The sequence below is a fragment of the Hyposmocoma kahamanoa genome, unplaced genomic scaffold (assembly GCF_003589595.1).
Source record: "Hyposmocoma kahamanoa isolate Upper Pololo Valley unplaced genomic scaffold, ASM358959v1 97, whole genome shotgun sequence".
NCBI lineage: Eukaryota > Metazoa > Arthropoda > Insecta > Lepidoptera > Cosmopterigidae > Hyposmocoma > Hyposmocoma kahamanoa.
The window spans coordinates 2,914,088-2,928,428 of record NW_020655294.1 but is presented as its reverse complement, the minus strand read 5'-3'; the positions used below and the strand labels follow the sequence as shown (position 1 = coordinate 2,928,428).

At 41.1% G+C, this 14,341-nt stretch overlaps 1 protein-coding gene across 1 annotated transcript in view; it reads right to left on the bottom strand.

The window, feature by feature from the left end:
* Nucleotides 1-13,630, bottom strand: part of LOC113238631 (translation initiation factor IF-2) — a 24,206-nt gene extending 10,576 nt beyond the window's left edge. The window contains exons 1-4 of the mRNA XM_026475457.1: nucleotides 13,402-13,630; nucleotides 2,678-2,868; nucleotides 233-391; nucleotides 49-165 (exon numbers count right to left, since the gene is read on the bottom strand). Coding sequence (XP_026331242.1) covers nucleotides 49-165; nucleotides 233-391; nucleotides 2,678-2,868; nucleotides 13,402-13,425 — 491 coding nt within the window. The 5' untranslated portion in view covers nucleotides 13,426-13,630. The remainder of the gene's footprint in view (nucleotides 1-48; nucleotides 166-232; nucleotides 392-2,677; nucleotides 2,869-13,401) is intronic.
* Nucleotides 13,631-14,341: the final 711 nt, after the last annotated feature.

The following is a 14,341-nucleotide window of genomic DNA, read 5'->3' as shown; positions in this document are numbered from 1 at the left end:
GCGGCCGTCGGGCCCCGCGGCCGTCGGGCCCCGCGGGGCGGCACGCACCTGTCGCCGGCCCGCGGCGGCGCCGCCAGCTGCGCCACGCGCGGCAGCGTGTCGTCGGCGCGCAGCACGGGCAGCGTGCGCGACAGGAAGCGCAGCGTCTGGTTGCGGATCAGCTCGCTGCGAACACGGCCGAGGGTCAGCGCGCGTCGGGGGCGGCCTCCCGCCGAGCGGCGTCGGTACTCACAAGGGGTAGGGCTCCCCGGCGGGGCTCTGGCCCATGGGGTTGCGCGGGATGACGCCCAAGTTGAGGTCCCCGCAGAGGTTGTGCGCGGTCACGTGCGGCCGCGGGTCGGCGGCCTCGGGGCACTCCGCCGCGACCTGCCGGTACGGCGGGGGGCGCACTCTGCAACGTGTCGCACGTTTGAGCGCCTGCCGAGGTCGCGGCCGCGTTCGCGGGGCGAGCCGACTGCTGGACTCCCTTGTATTAGTTGCTTAAACTCTAAACTGACGTGGGTATGGCCGGTTTCTATTAAGACATGTCGTCACAACGGAGACCAATGTCCGTTCTTTGGCAGAAAATGCCGATCGAATAATAAAATCTATGCCGCGAGCCAAGTCTCCCGGTCGCGATGACCTTAGCATTGAGCACCTGAAATATGCAGGTCGCCTTTTGCCCAGGGTGTTGGCAGTGTTTTACCCTATGTGTGTGGGACACTCCTACCTACCTGCTCGGATGACGAGGACTGTGGTGGTGCCGATAGTTAACAAGAACGGCGACATTAGTGACAAAAGTAATTATCGACCTCTCTCATTGGCCACAATAGTTGCAATAAACACTTGATAGTTTGCTTAACAATGAGCTAGATAAATATCTGCATATACATGATAACCAATTTGATTTCAAGTCTGGACTCTCCACAGAAACAGCCGTGTTGTGTTTAAAGCAAACTGTCAAGTATTATACTGACAAGAGCGCACCCGTTTTTGCCTGTTTCCTCGACCGTACGTAGGTGTTTGATCTGATCTATTACGACGTCCTATGGAAAAAACTGCAGGAAATGGCTGTTCCAGAGGAAGTTTCACGTATTTTTAAGTATTGGTATCAGAACCAAGTCAACGTTGTTAGATTGTCGGGGGCCTGTTTGGTTCCGTACAAGTTGGAGTGCGGGGTGCGGCAAGGGGGTTAACTTCACCTAAGCTCTTCAATCTGTACGTGAATGCGCTGATAGAGGAGCTCAGCAGCACGCATATTGGCTGTCTTAATAGTGGAGTTTGTCTTAATAATATTAGCTACGCGGACGATATGGTGCTGCTGAGTGCTTCTGTCTGCGGCTTATCGAAGCCGCGTCGCATCTGTGAAAAGTATGCTGATAATGTGAAAAAAAGTGAATGCATGGTGTTTCAGGCCCGGGGAGAATGTCTAGATAATCCATCTGTTAAATTTTACGGGTGTACCCTAAATAGAGTGGAAAAGTTTAAGTATCTTGGACATTTTGTAACCTCGGGCCTGGAGGATGATGCTGACATGGAGAGGGAGCGTAGGGCGTTGTCAGTTAGAGCTAATATGATAGCTCGCAGATTTGCTCGATGTTCGAGAGACGTCAAGATCACCCTCTTCAGGGCATTTTGTACATTCAGCCACGGAGGCAGTTCTTTTGTTATTGATATAAAATTGTCACAAAAACCTTTAAATATTGAAATAAACACTCGACGTTTCCTATTAAATAAATTAACATAAACATAACTGAGAAAAACATTAAGATACTTGTCTTAGAAAGATTGTAATGTTAAAGTTTCTATTTCTACTGAGAACATTTATAAAACAGGCTATAACAGGGTGCTGATGAAATTACAAGCACATGGAACTTGGAACGTAAGGTGTTACAGTATGCAATTTAAAGCTCGTGAATGGAACTGCAACTATTATGAGTCGCTTACCATCAGGCGCCCAACCATCAGGCGCCCGACTTGGTCGTCCCGTCACCTGCTATTTTACAAAACATTTTTTGCGGTGAATAATTTGATGAATCGCTCAGCTGGCGTCCTCCCATAAAAAATACTATTTTTATCAACACGTATAAGCGACGATGGTCGCCGAATATAGTCGGTCAACTGTCGCCGTGAACAGAACTCCATTTTGTTCACTTTCACTGCCACAAAATGAAGTAACGCTAGCTGACTGCGTTCAGCCGTACAACGATTTGACAGCCGTCTCTTAATCGTTTCGCTTCTTGGCACCTTTTGCTACTTTTAATTTCGACGAAAATCAACACAACAAAGATACTGCTCATTGTAGATTTCAATGATTCCTGCTGAACAATAGTAATAAATCGATGTTGAATCTTTATTACAGATGTTCTATCTCTAACATTGCTACGCAATCGCGATACGCATCGTACGTCGGTCGTCGTCCGAGCCAGCAACCCACTTAGAATTACTACGCCGTCCATCCGCTCGATATCGTACAACGCGGTCGGGGAATGCTTAGAATGACGTTTGACTATATATATTACATTTCAGCTTTACTACGATTACGGCACAGGATACTTTGTTGCATACGATTATTGTAAGTTTATGTAGATTAATTATTATTTAAAAAACAAAAAAGTCGGCTGACTTTAAGGGTCGACCTGGGAACTCGCAAACGTTCCACGAGAGGCAGAGAGCTGAACTATAGAAAAGCGTTTACCTCGGCGGTGTGGCATTAGGCGACTCAACGAAGGCGTAGTACCCTTCGGGCGGGTCCTCGGCGTCCTCGCCGGAGGCGGCGGGCAGCTCGTCGGCGCGCGCCTCGGCCGCGGGCGGCGCGGCCCCGCCCGCTGGCGCCGGCGCCGGCGGCGTGGCTTCGGGCAGGGCCGATGATGTCAGCGCTGCTAGCGTCTGGAATGACGTAACGCACGGGTCACGGCTAGTGTCACGGGCGTGCTTCGTTTTCTCATAGAAAAACTTGAAAATTACCTGCCATCACCGCAGTTGTACTGCACTGTATACAGATAGGTAAGTAACAACCGATGATTACATTAAGTATTGTATTCCCGGAGTGGAGGCTGGGGAACGTAAAATGCCGTCTCAGAAAAGGACCTCGGAAGGTGTATAACTAGCTCATGTATTTTCTAATATTCTTTCCTGTATCCTTCTCTACATTATGGTGATCTTGCATAATCTAAGCGCTACACTTAATCTTTCGTTGAGAAAAAAAGCAAGCGAGAGCGTCACGACCGCCTGGTCCAAACCCGGACATACCCACCGACGCTAAGGGCTCGGATTAGAAAGTAAGGCGCGGAGTGGCCGGGTCCGCGATCAAATCGTGTCCTACGATAACGATACAACTATTAAATTACCCGCCTCAGTAGGGAGAGCGGGACTATATCTTTGTTGTGCTCATTTGCTCGGCAAAACATAAATTGAAGCACCAATTTCTAGCTAATTATTATTTTTGATACTTTACTTACTAGAAACACAAAATTGATATGCCTAAAGTCGACACGTGCTTATTTATATGTACGAGTATTAGTGTTTTAATAAGAAAGTTACATATGTACAATACTCTGAATCGTATCACAGTTATGGTAAACGCCCGAATGGGCGCACCGTTACTGCTGACCCGCATTCCGCACGCCTCGAGCGGCTGCCGACCGACTCGAGGCGCTGCGGCGTTGTCGTGCAATGCATACTTGGAGTGCTCCTTCTAAACCTAGAATCTTTTTCAGACTTACGTGCACGATTAAAATTTAATTCTATTTGTGCACACGTAAATGTAATAATTATTTGTAATGTATGTAACATTAAGGGTCGTATTCCAGAACTCTACTCAATGCCCAAGTCAGGATCTGAGTATGATTTCAAGCACTGGAAATACGACCATAATCACATTGAGTATTGAGTAGAGTTCTGGAATACGACACTTAGGGTCGTATTCTAGAACTCTACTCAATGCTCAAGTCAGGATTTGAGTATGGTTTAAAGCACTCGAAATCATACTCAAGTCCCTGCCATTAGGGTCGTATTTCCAATGCTTGTGTTTCCAGTGCAATCCTGACTTGAGCATTGAGTAGAGTTCTGAATACGACCCTCAGTCTATCATACTCGTACCTACACTTCTCACTTCATTGTCTTGTTACAAATTATTAGATACCTATGTTTCTTCATTTGTTATAAAGCATTGTTGAATATTCTTTTATCGTGTCTGTAAAAACTTACATAAATTGTGTCTCTTGTGACGCTGAACGGTTGCTGATACCCACTTATAACAATTTTTTTTAAGTACCTGCTGTATGTTTTGAGTTTTGCTGTATCTACTATTTATTGTGTATAGTTTATACTTAGTAACGTTGAGTTTTTAAAGTATAATTTATAATTTTTTTTATTTAATAATATGCTTCGACATTAGAACATTTTTCTAATTTTGCAAAGGCATCATCTACCGATATATTACGAAAATCGCCAAAACATGGAAACCAATGATGTTAGATAATTGCCCAAGCGGTATCCGTCTAACATGAGTGCACGTGAAGATCCTTAATTTAGATAACACACTCAGCTACAAGAATGTTGATACTGTTTTAGATTTTGTATTTTTAAAATAAAGAATACCCACATAATTATAATCTGATTCATGAGGTCTACGATTGGTGACACATCCGTTCGTAGCGAGCGACAAAACGGCTACGAAGTTTCCACAATAAAAAAAGACATCAACGCGAGAACTATGGTGATTTAAGCGCCACACGCGCTCACGGTTGGATCTTCGGCAAAGAATATTCTCTTTTCACACTTTTGATATTGACCATCAAAATTAAGATTCTGCTTGTAATGTAAGCCCTCACAAATACGTAATGTACAGAATGTGACCGCGAATCTGTACATCTAGGTATATTGAGCCTGACTTGAGAGTGACATACCTACAAGGTAATGGCGCCGGGGCGGGAACCAGAGCGCGTCTGCCAGCCGAGTGTGACTCGGGGCTGAGCGGGCCGCGAATAATGGGCCCTGGTAATCATCTGCTTTACTTCATACGAACCTCTTGGGAGATGTCATAGTTGGCAGAACGTTTGGTATTGCTTAGTGCATAGGTTCACAATCTTTTTGCCTCACCTTAGACAAGATTAAACAAATAGAACGCCCACCACCACAAAAAACAATTGAAAACTCGTATTTTGTAATAAATGCGGCAGCACCCCCTGTACAGCATAAACGCCCCCAATTGCTTCCGAGGCCCCTACCCTAGGGAAACTCCACTAGGCAAACACCAATTTTTAGAAGTTCAGTTATTTATTGATTTTCAGTCCTATCAAAAAATCAGTTTTGACAAGTAGCAACTTTCAAACAGTAGAAATCGCAATTCTCATTACTTAAGTAGGTCAATGTTTTATGTAGATACATTGTCTGCAGTCCATCATAAAAGTATTTTGCCTTTTTTATAAATGTACAAACCAAGGACCTGTAAAATCTTTAAAAGGTTTTTCTTTTTCTTCACTACAGTTTTCGCTTTGACTTGTACACTTGTTCTACACTGACCGAAAGACCTATTTCCAGGCACACGCCTGCACCGCCATCGCAGAGCCAAGTGGCGCCTCGGTGATCGTAAAGAGCTGTTTATGAGTGACGTCACAAGTCCCGTTAACGCGCGTGACCTTCACCCACTGCTGCCGCGGTCACTGTCCGCCGCCGCCTGTCCGACAACCGGACAACACTCCTCACTGACCGTTGCGTCTACATTCCGACAACCCTGTTTCCTTGTTGTTTTGATCATCCTTTCTAGGACTTTCTAAATTCGTAATGACGATTTTGGAATTAGATGTTGGGCGCCAGAGACGTACCCATAGATATACCTATGGACTTACCACGGTTAATAATCTAAGAATAAGAATACTTTATTGCGTAAGCACCGAGACACATGATCTTAAAATTAAAATACAGTATTATAAACTTTAAACTAAAATACAGTACTTACATCAAAAGTTAAAACATAGTTGTAATGATTAAAACAAAATAAGAGTAATAATAAATGCCTGTCGCGGCTTGCGCAATGGGATTTGCTCAGCTATTAGCTACAGGCTGATAGATTTTCAGCAAGCCCAATGTAAGGAAGCAGGACTCGAGCGCAAAAAAACAAATACGTGCATAACATGTGCGTGAAACTTGGTATATACAAAAATATTTACACTAAATATATAATTCGGATACATAAATAAATAAAACAGCATAAGTGTAAACTAATCTATTAACGTCTCCTATTTAGAATTCTGTATGCTGCGGTTCCCATAATTCAATTATCTATACATTTTTTTACGTGGGTAAATCCTCATGTATACTAGAACCACTTTGTGCGATGAGGCAGAAGGTTGGTTATTTGCCGATTGACATTCCTTTCCCCATTTAGCGCTGAGCCACGGGCTCGCGAGGCCACGGGTGCGCCGTTCATTCCACCGTAACCATACCACTCTTGTGGGCTTACTTGACTAGGCGCAACTCTTATTATTCTTAAGTTATAAGTGTAACCTTCCCCCTAGAGAGGCGCACGGGAACACAACGCATTAGATGGCGAAATGAGTCCCGTTAACTTGGCTCTTCTTCTGGGCTGGACTCTTCTGCGACTCGGGTCCGGATCTACGAATGTACCGCAGCTCTTGTCCTCGTGTTTTTAGCCATAGAGCGAATTACGGTCGAAAAGCATTGAAAGATGGTATGACATGAGAAAGATCAAGGCCAGTTTCGATTTATTTTAGATATACTATTAAACTTCCTTTTCTAACTACTTATTTTTAAACTATAATATCTGCAAATGTGAAAAGCACAAGTGCCTGGCTTTCGTTAATTTATAAAAAAATACCAACATTAGTCATATAGTAAGGTAACGTTATTAAAAAACAGGTTCATGGAATAACATCCCCACACTACTACGGTTACACGACGATTTGTGCTCGCTTTGCATATGCGATACAGGCGCAAACCGTCGTGGTCTTTAGTCACACACCAGTACGAAGAAACAATGATAGCTTATCAGATAGGTACCACCGACATGTAACGATACAACAACTTGAATAGAATCTAAGGAGAAATTGCAAGCCCGTAATTTGCGAATGAAGTCACATCGACCCCGTTTTAAGGCAGTTAAGAATTGTCTACCTCTGTGTTTCTTTATTTGCAAACCTTCTTTTATTTTCTCGTTAAAAGTTACCATTAAAGTAACACGAACAAGTAGAAGGTTGCAAGTTACAGTTATGTTGTGACACAGGGCAATGTTTGTCTTATCTGTAAAAGAAATTTGGCACCTGTCTGGCCCTTTCGGCGAGACCTAAATTGATTTTGATTTTGAATAACTGTTAAAGCAAAATCTTCACGAAAATAATCTCTATCATAGGAAATGAAACTATTTTTCCGGATTTAAATCGCGTATATTTGTTGAAAAATACGCGATTTAAATCCGGAAAAATTGTTTCATTTCCTATGTGTAACAATCGCGAAAACCTAAGAACTCGATATAATTTCTATCATTAAAATGTAAGCTATTTTTGAATCTCAAATATCACGATCTTGATTGTAGTTCGTAAACGGTGCAGATAAACAAAAATACACTTTAAAAGCTAAACGTGTACTAGATATTTGGTCGTAGGAGTCGGAGGTGGAACTTGAATGGCCTTAATTCTGTGCCCTCGGCCTGCGCCGGCGCCAGCAACGGACACAATACAACGGTGAAAGTGTAACGGAACGGAGTATCCTCACCGACGCACTGTCTTTTTCTTCGAAACACATACCTACCTTTTTGTCTAAAAATATGTTTACCTAATAAAGGATAGTACGCCACTACGGACAGGCTCTACATTTTCTTAAAGCGAAAGAGCCTTACGATTTAGCATCCTTTTTATATTTCATATTTTTATTGGTGCTTTGCGAAACGTATCGTTAATAGCCGACTTGACACAATGAAATCCATCGTAAAAGCACGCGAGGAAACGTACCTAATTGCTTAATTATTATTGTTGTTCAAAACCTATGATCGCCACAGCCTTTACTTTCCTTTTAAGCTTTTACTTTCCCTGTAGTCACTTCACGTGCAGTATAAGCATTTAAGCCGGGGCAGACGACGTTCACCATTTCAGGTGTCGATTTTGTAAAAAAATCATCGATTGTTTCCAGAATTCATGAACTTTATACGTTTAACGTTTTGTCCTGAAGAGATGGACTGATTAATCCTTAGTATGTCTTCTTGTGTGCATGAATTCGGGTCATGCGCACAAGGATTATTTAAATATATTTTACTTTCTAAATATTTGAACTAACTTTTTTTTATAATTACTAACAAAGATCGAACACTGAAAAAAATTCCTTCGATCCGGCCGGATTCGAACCGACGGCTTCTAGCAAACCGTGTCAATGGGTCGACACTAGTTCTCCGTAGGACATCCGTCCGAACCAATTAACGTCAAATAATTACCTAATACTCGATCTTAATGAAAAGACGCGTGATGCGAATGAAGCTTCACACTTGATATTGTCGTTTGACTTGATGGCGTATTACTTATTGGACAGTAATTGTTTCGGATGGATGTCGGACGGAGGACGATAGTAGCCCCCAGACGCTGTAGGTACCAACTAAGCCACGGAACTTATACTTTAACTTTTTTTATTTTAAACTAAGTTTAGGGTTTGGATGTATTTTTTATAGACCGTTAACGTATTTCATCACAGATGTTCTAAATCTCCGAGTCCCATTTTATTTCTTATAGTAACTTAGTTCCGCAAAATTTTCATCCGTTTAATAGTCTTCGTGTTTCGTTTCTTACATTTTTCTTACAAATTTTCTGCCTAAACTTTTAACGTCCAAACTTGGACGCAATCTACTTCAAAAAAGAAAGGTCCAGAACTGTAAAAAGTAATAATAATATTAATAACCAAAAGGAAGAGTTCGGACCACAAAACCGCAAGAAAAATTTGTTATTGTCATTCGAAAAATATATAAATGGGCCCTAGGTCAGTTAGAAGGAAACATCATGACTCATTCTATTGAAATCAAATATCAGAAGCGAAAGCGGCATGACAAAAGACACGCATTCTATTCAGTTTTTTTCACACACTACTTGGAGTCAGTGGTTTGGACGGCTCCAACGGTGGAACAAGCTGCGCATTCTTCCGATAAAATAGCAATACTGTAACATGACCTCATAGTACGACGTTTCTATTCTCTATAACGTGCTGACTGACTCATTCATAGTTAATGTTTAAATTAAACTTCTGGGGTAATGGAACGGATTTGTTAACAAATTACCATTACAGACACATCTTTTCAAGTTTATCTAAAAAAGGTCGCGTTTCTATCACGTTATTTTAATTCTAGAAAGGAAGTTTCCAAGGTAACGTTTTCACTGTTATTTACTAAAATTGTTTTGATGATGGTAGGGTATGATGTAACAGGCTGGGGTCCGCAACTCGACATAGTCAGTCGCTTATTTTGCGTGTGGTGGGTGCAGGGTCCTACTCGTGCCACTCCAGACATACAAGATCCTCCAGAAATTTCAGCACCCTCTTGGGCTTACTAAAGATTCCGGGGATGCTTTTGATGGTTATATTATATTAGCATTTTTATATTCTAGTACTTATTTTCATGTTTAGTAACGTAGTAGGTATAAAACTTACCTACCTTGTATCAAGCGTAAACTTATTTCGATCTTATGTTTAGTTAACGTCCAAGCGCCTTTGTCTTCTTCGTAGAAGGTATCCAGACGCCGCTTAGATACACGTCAAAGCCATCAATTATCGCTGTCTTTACTGTAATGGTGTAACTTACACTAGTTTAGCGCTGTTATAAGTTCATTGCTACCACTTAGCTCATCTCGTTCGACCGTACGCGTGCGCTTGCGCTCCTCTTTCTTTAGCGCGAATCGTGATCTAGTTATTTGTAATCAATTGTGTGAATTGTCTCACACTGACGCGAGACGTGCCAGGTACGAAAGGCAAGCAAACGTTACGATTTTGAGCTTAGTAGCAACTCTGTGAGAAGCTGAGTGAGACTATATGAATGTTCAAAGGCCTATAATTATTTGCATCCAAGCTCAAAAAATATTTACTATTTTTATGATACCAGGTGACGTATGTATACATATTACATTTTATTATTCCGTGATTACATGGAATTCCAGGCACATGGGACTTGTCAACTTACGTCTCAGGGGACCGAGACATGGCAGTGCCCCTCAGATCTTTCCGATTTAAAGCTTATAGTGGCACCGGAAGTGACAGCAGTTCCAGTGGTAGGTATTAAGTAGTACAAGTAGTATAAACCGATATGCTTGTCTATAGGGACAAGCATATCGCTTGCTAGCAGGCGCACGACATGTTCATCCCGTCACTTGTATCGTAAAATAATAATAATAAAGTTTATATCGAGTTCTTAGGTTTTCGCGATTGTTACACATAGGAAATGAAACTATTTTTCCGGATTTAAATCGCGTATATTTGTTTTTTCAAACAAACCTTTTCTTTGGTTTGTTTGCAAAAACAAATATTCGCGATTTAAATCCGGAAAAATAGTTTCATTTAATAAAGTTTATGTTACACCAGCTTCTACTACCATCCAGACAATAAATTACCCATCCGTCAAATTTAATCCAAAGCCTTTAAACTATTTGAATTTGTACTACGAATCCAAATTTTCAATTCAAGTCAACATTATTAAAGTGAAATTATACGTTTGTGCCACTGCGCTGCAACAGAATCGCGAGCATCTGAACAATTTGGAAATTAAACTAAATTTTTTTCGGATCTAAATCGCGTAGGTAATCACCTCGTTTTTTAAAACAAACCAACGTTTTCTTTGCGTCATATCGCAACCGCGAAAGCCAGAGAACCTGGTTAATAATATTAATTGCAATACAAAGGAAGTTTATTTTTTATCCTGGGTACGTCGTCGAAGAGCAGATTTTTTGGTTTTTTGTTGCTCCTCTTTGCCTATTCTTTCAATGCGTAGACAGGGAATAAATAAATAGTCATGCCCAAATATACGTAATAGATACAAAAGTGAAATACTTTCCTTTAGAATCGACAATACAAAATATTTAATTCCGCTCAGCGAAATGGTCAGTCATTTGATAGCTGAATAGGAGCGTTCAATCCGAGAAACGACTGTCCGAATTGTCACAGGGATCATTTTATGTTTAGGTGGTGGTTTACATGCGATATTCGTATTTTCTCAGATTTGAATAGAATGTGGCACGAGCGACGTCCGAATTGGGTCCGAGTCTTCTAGATTTGTATAGCTCTTTTGATTCGGAGAATACGAATGGGGTGCAATACGCAAATGCGCTAAACACGTGCGCTGCAACCGACCTCATGTCGCGTAATTTAGTCATTCGTGGCCAATTTGGATTTTTCGGTCAGCAATATTGAGGTAATATTGTAATTGAGAGAAAGTTTGGCAAAATTATTGCACGAGATCGAGTGATTTTAGGTAAGATTTGTTAAAATTACTTTATGTCCGTAAATAAAATAAATGTTGTGTGTAAAACGACAGATAAGTAAAGTAACAATATAGTTTTGGACCCTGTACGGGTCCGGTACGGGCGACTACAAAATAATATTATGTCTTAGCTGACGTCGTTCCTAATGAGCGTAGGTACCTACATAATACAAATCTGTAGGGCACCGGTAAACGCGTTGCTCTGCTTTGACGCTTGGAGAAGTGGCAGTAAGTAATAATAATATATAATAATAATAGTCATAATCCCAATTGTTTGGCCCGTGAACGGGTTAATTCCAGTCAGCTTGAGGCGGTTGGATTTCTGTGGCACAAATGCAGAAGGCGGTCTGCTCGATACGGCACGTATTGTACTCCGGTTCTGGTACAAGAGTCTCTGACCCCGGCCGACTGTGCCAACGCCGAGGAATACCGCTTCTCCCATTTAAAAATTCAAAATTCATCTTTTAGGCTTTGGGAAAGGCAACAGTGTAAAATAAAAACAATAATAATGATATAAAATCTAAAGCGGCTAAAATCAAACCCCACCTTAATAGATTCTTTAGGATTAATATTTGTTCAAAAAGACTTGAGACTGCTGTAAATATATTGAAATCTCCAGACGTTAAACAGCGACTTTTCAAATGGACACCCAAGTGCTATAGAGAAACACTCGTATCCAAAAAGTTTTTCAAAAACCATCATAGTAAAACAGTTTAAGATTGAGTTTTTATTTGAAAATAAGCTTTAAAACGGGTTCTGTTGAGTGACTATCGACTGCACCACTCATGCAATATTCATAGTAACGGCGACTACGGTATCACCTATCGGCGTGCGGCAGCGGCAATCCGGCCGATCAACGCATGCGCCGCATTCCGGCGGCTGATGTTATGCGTTTGCTATATGGTTTTAGGCTACCTGTCTTGCTGGCCCACTCCCGCGGAATGCGGATCACGTAGTCGCCTGACTTGCTCTTAAAATAAGTAAATTTCTCTTTCAAGGGCGTTTTTTAGATGCGGTTATTGCTGCGTAGGCCGTACAGAGATGGGGCATATTTTTTAGTGGATTTCGAGGATTTAGTGAGTAGCAAATAAAATATATCCAGCCAATATATATTGTATTGAAATTTAAGTTATGAATTGTTGCAGATTTATAAATTTAATTACAAAAGATAAAAGCTGCATCAAACGTATGTAATTTTCAAAAGCTCGAGTCTAGTTTTCCGTGTGTCGTCACAACAACGGCGTAGAAAAGAGTCAAAACCAACCAACAACGAAAACTACATTTGTATAATGTGTAAAACGTGTGTCATTACTTGAGCATTAACATGGAGCTAACCGAAGACCGGCAAGTCGGCAACCCACATGAGCGCGGGGTAATGGAGTGTGATCAACTACCGTAGGACAACGGGTCTGTGCGCCGCAGTGGCGTCTCTAACGATTTGATAGCTGTCAGCTTGCTTTCTTTTGAACAACAACAACTATGAACAATACAACAGCAATAGGGTGTCATACAAGTTTATTTCTATCGTTTTCTTATCTCTAATCTTGTACAAATCGAAGAGGAGGTTTGCCGTGTAAGTATACCTAGTGTAACAAGCTGAAAGCCGAACTTCAATTTTCAACGGCTGCATTGTCGTTCGCGGAGCAAGGCCCACTTTCCAACGTATTTCGTGCTCTCTCTGGCGCGGATTTGCATTTGCTCTCAATGTAAATAGAACAACACATTGTCAGACATTTTTCCTTAGACAACCAATCGTCTTATCTGTAGAGGTACTCACCTACTGCAGACATTTAAACCTTGCCAATTACTTACTTAGTTTTCCTAGTTCGCTAGAATTTTACTCATTTACTGAAGTATGACAGATCAACCGCTAAAAGCGTTATGACGTGCAATATTCGTGAGTCAGGGCCTTAGCCCAGGATACAAACAGTGAATACAAGTATTGTCTATAAACTTACCAAATAAACAAGTAACCGCGCCATTTTCGAGTCACCGATAGCGCAATAAACTACGAAGGAGTGCGATCACACACGGAGCTAATCGACAGCGACACGTTCCGCCGCCGTAGTTCACCTCAGTGACAAATTTTTTTTTGATATTTTGAAAAAGTTAACTTTCAATTCAACCATCAGCCAACCACTAAAGCGTTATTTTTTATGTTTTTTTTGGAGGCAGCGGTTTGCGCGCGTTAGGCCAGTGCGTGCGGAAGCGCGACTGTGCCGCAGCGGGCGTCTGGAGAACGGGAAATTGTGACCATTCGGAGAAAGCATTTCACACAGAGTTGTTGGATACCCCAGCACACATAGGTGTTTACGAATGAAATTATTAAAATGTAGATTTAAAATGCCTATTATATTTACACAAGTAAATATAAGTAAATAAATATACTTTAAATGTAGACAATCTGAACATGCAAAATTATGATGAGTTATAAAATTTTGAAAATTTAATTCATTAAAAGAAGAAAAACTAATAATGAGAAAGTAATAGGTAATAAAAATGTAAAATAAATAACGTAAGATTAAATTGAACTTAAAATCAAAAATTAAAATTGAAGACAAAATTTTAACAAAACGACATCATAGACAGAGAAAAATAAAATGAAAGCACAAATTATTTACAAAACCAAAAACACTTACTAACTCAGAGAAAAAAAGAAAAAATGCATAACTTTACCTAAAAATTGTAAAGCAGATATGAAGTAGGTACCTACCAAATGTGGAAGATAAGTAGGTCACGTAAGACTTCTTAAAAGGGGTGGCGTGAATCACTCGCTATATAAACAGTGTGTGTTAATATATACTGTCGCGATCCGATATTAGGCCGTGGGCAAGGCCGCCGCGACTGGTCCAACACATCTCTCTCTTCAACAACTGGATTTCGTGTGGAATAAATGGG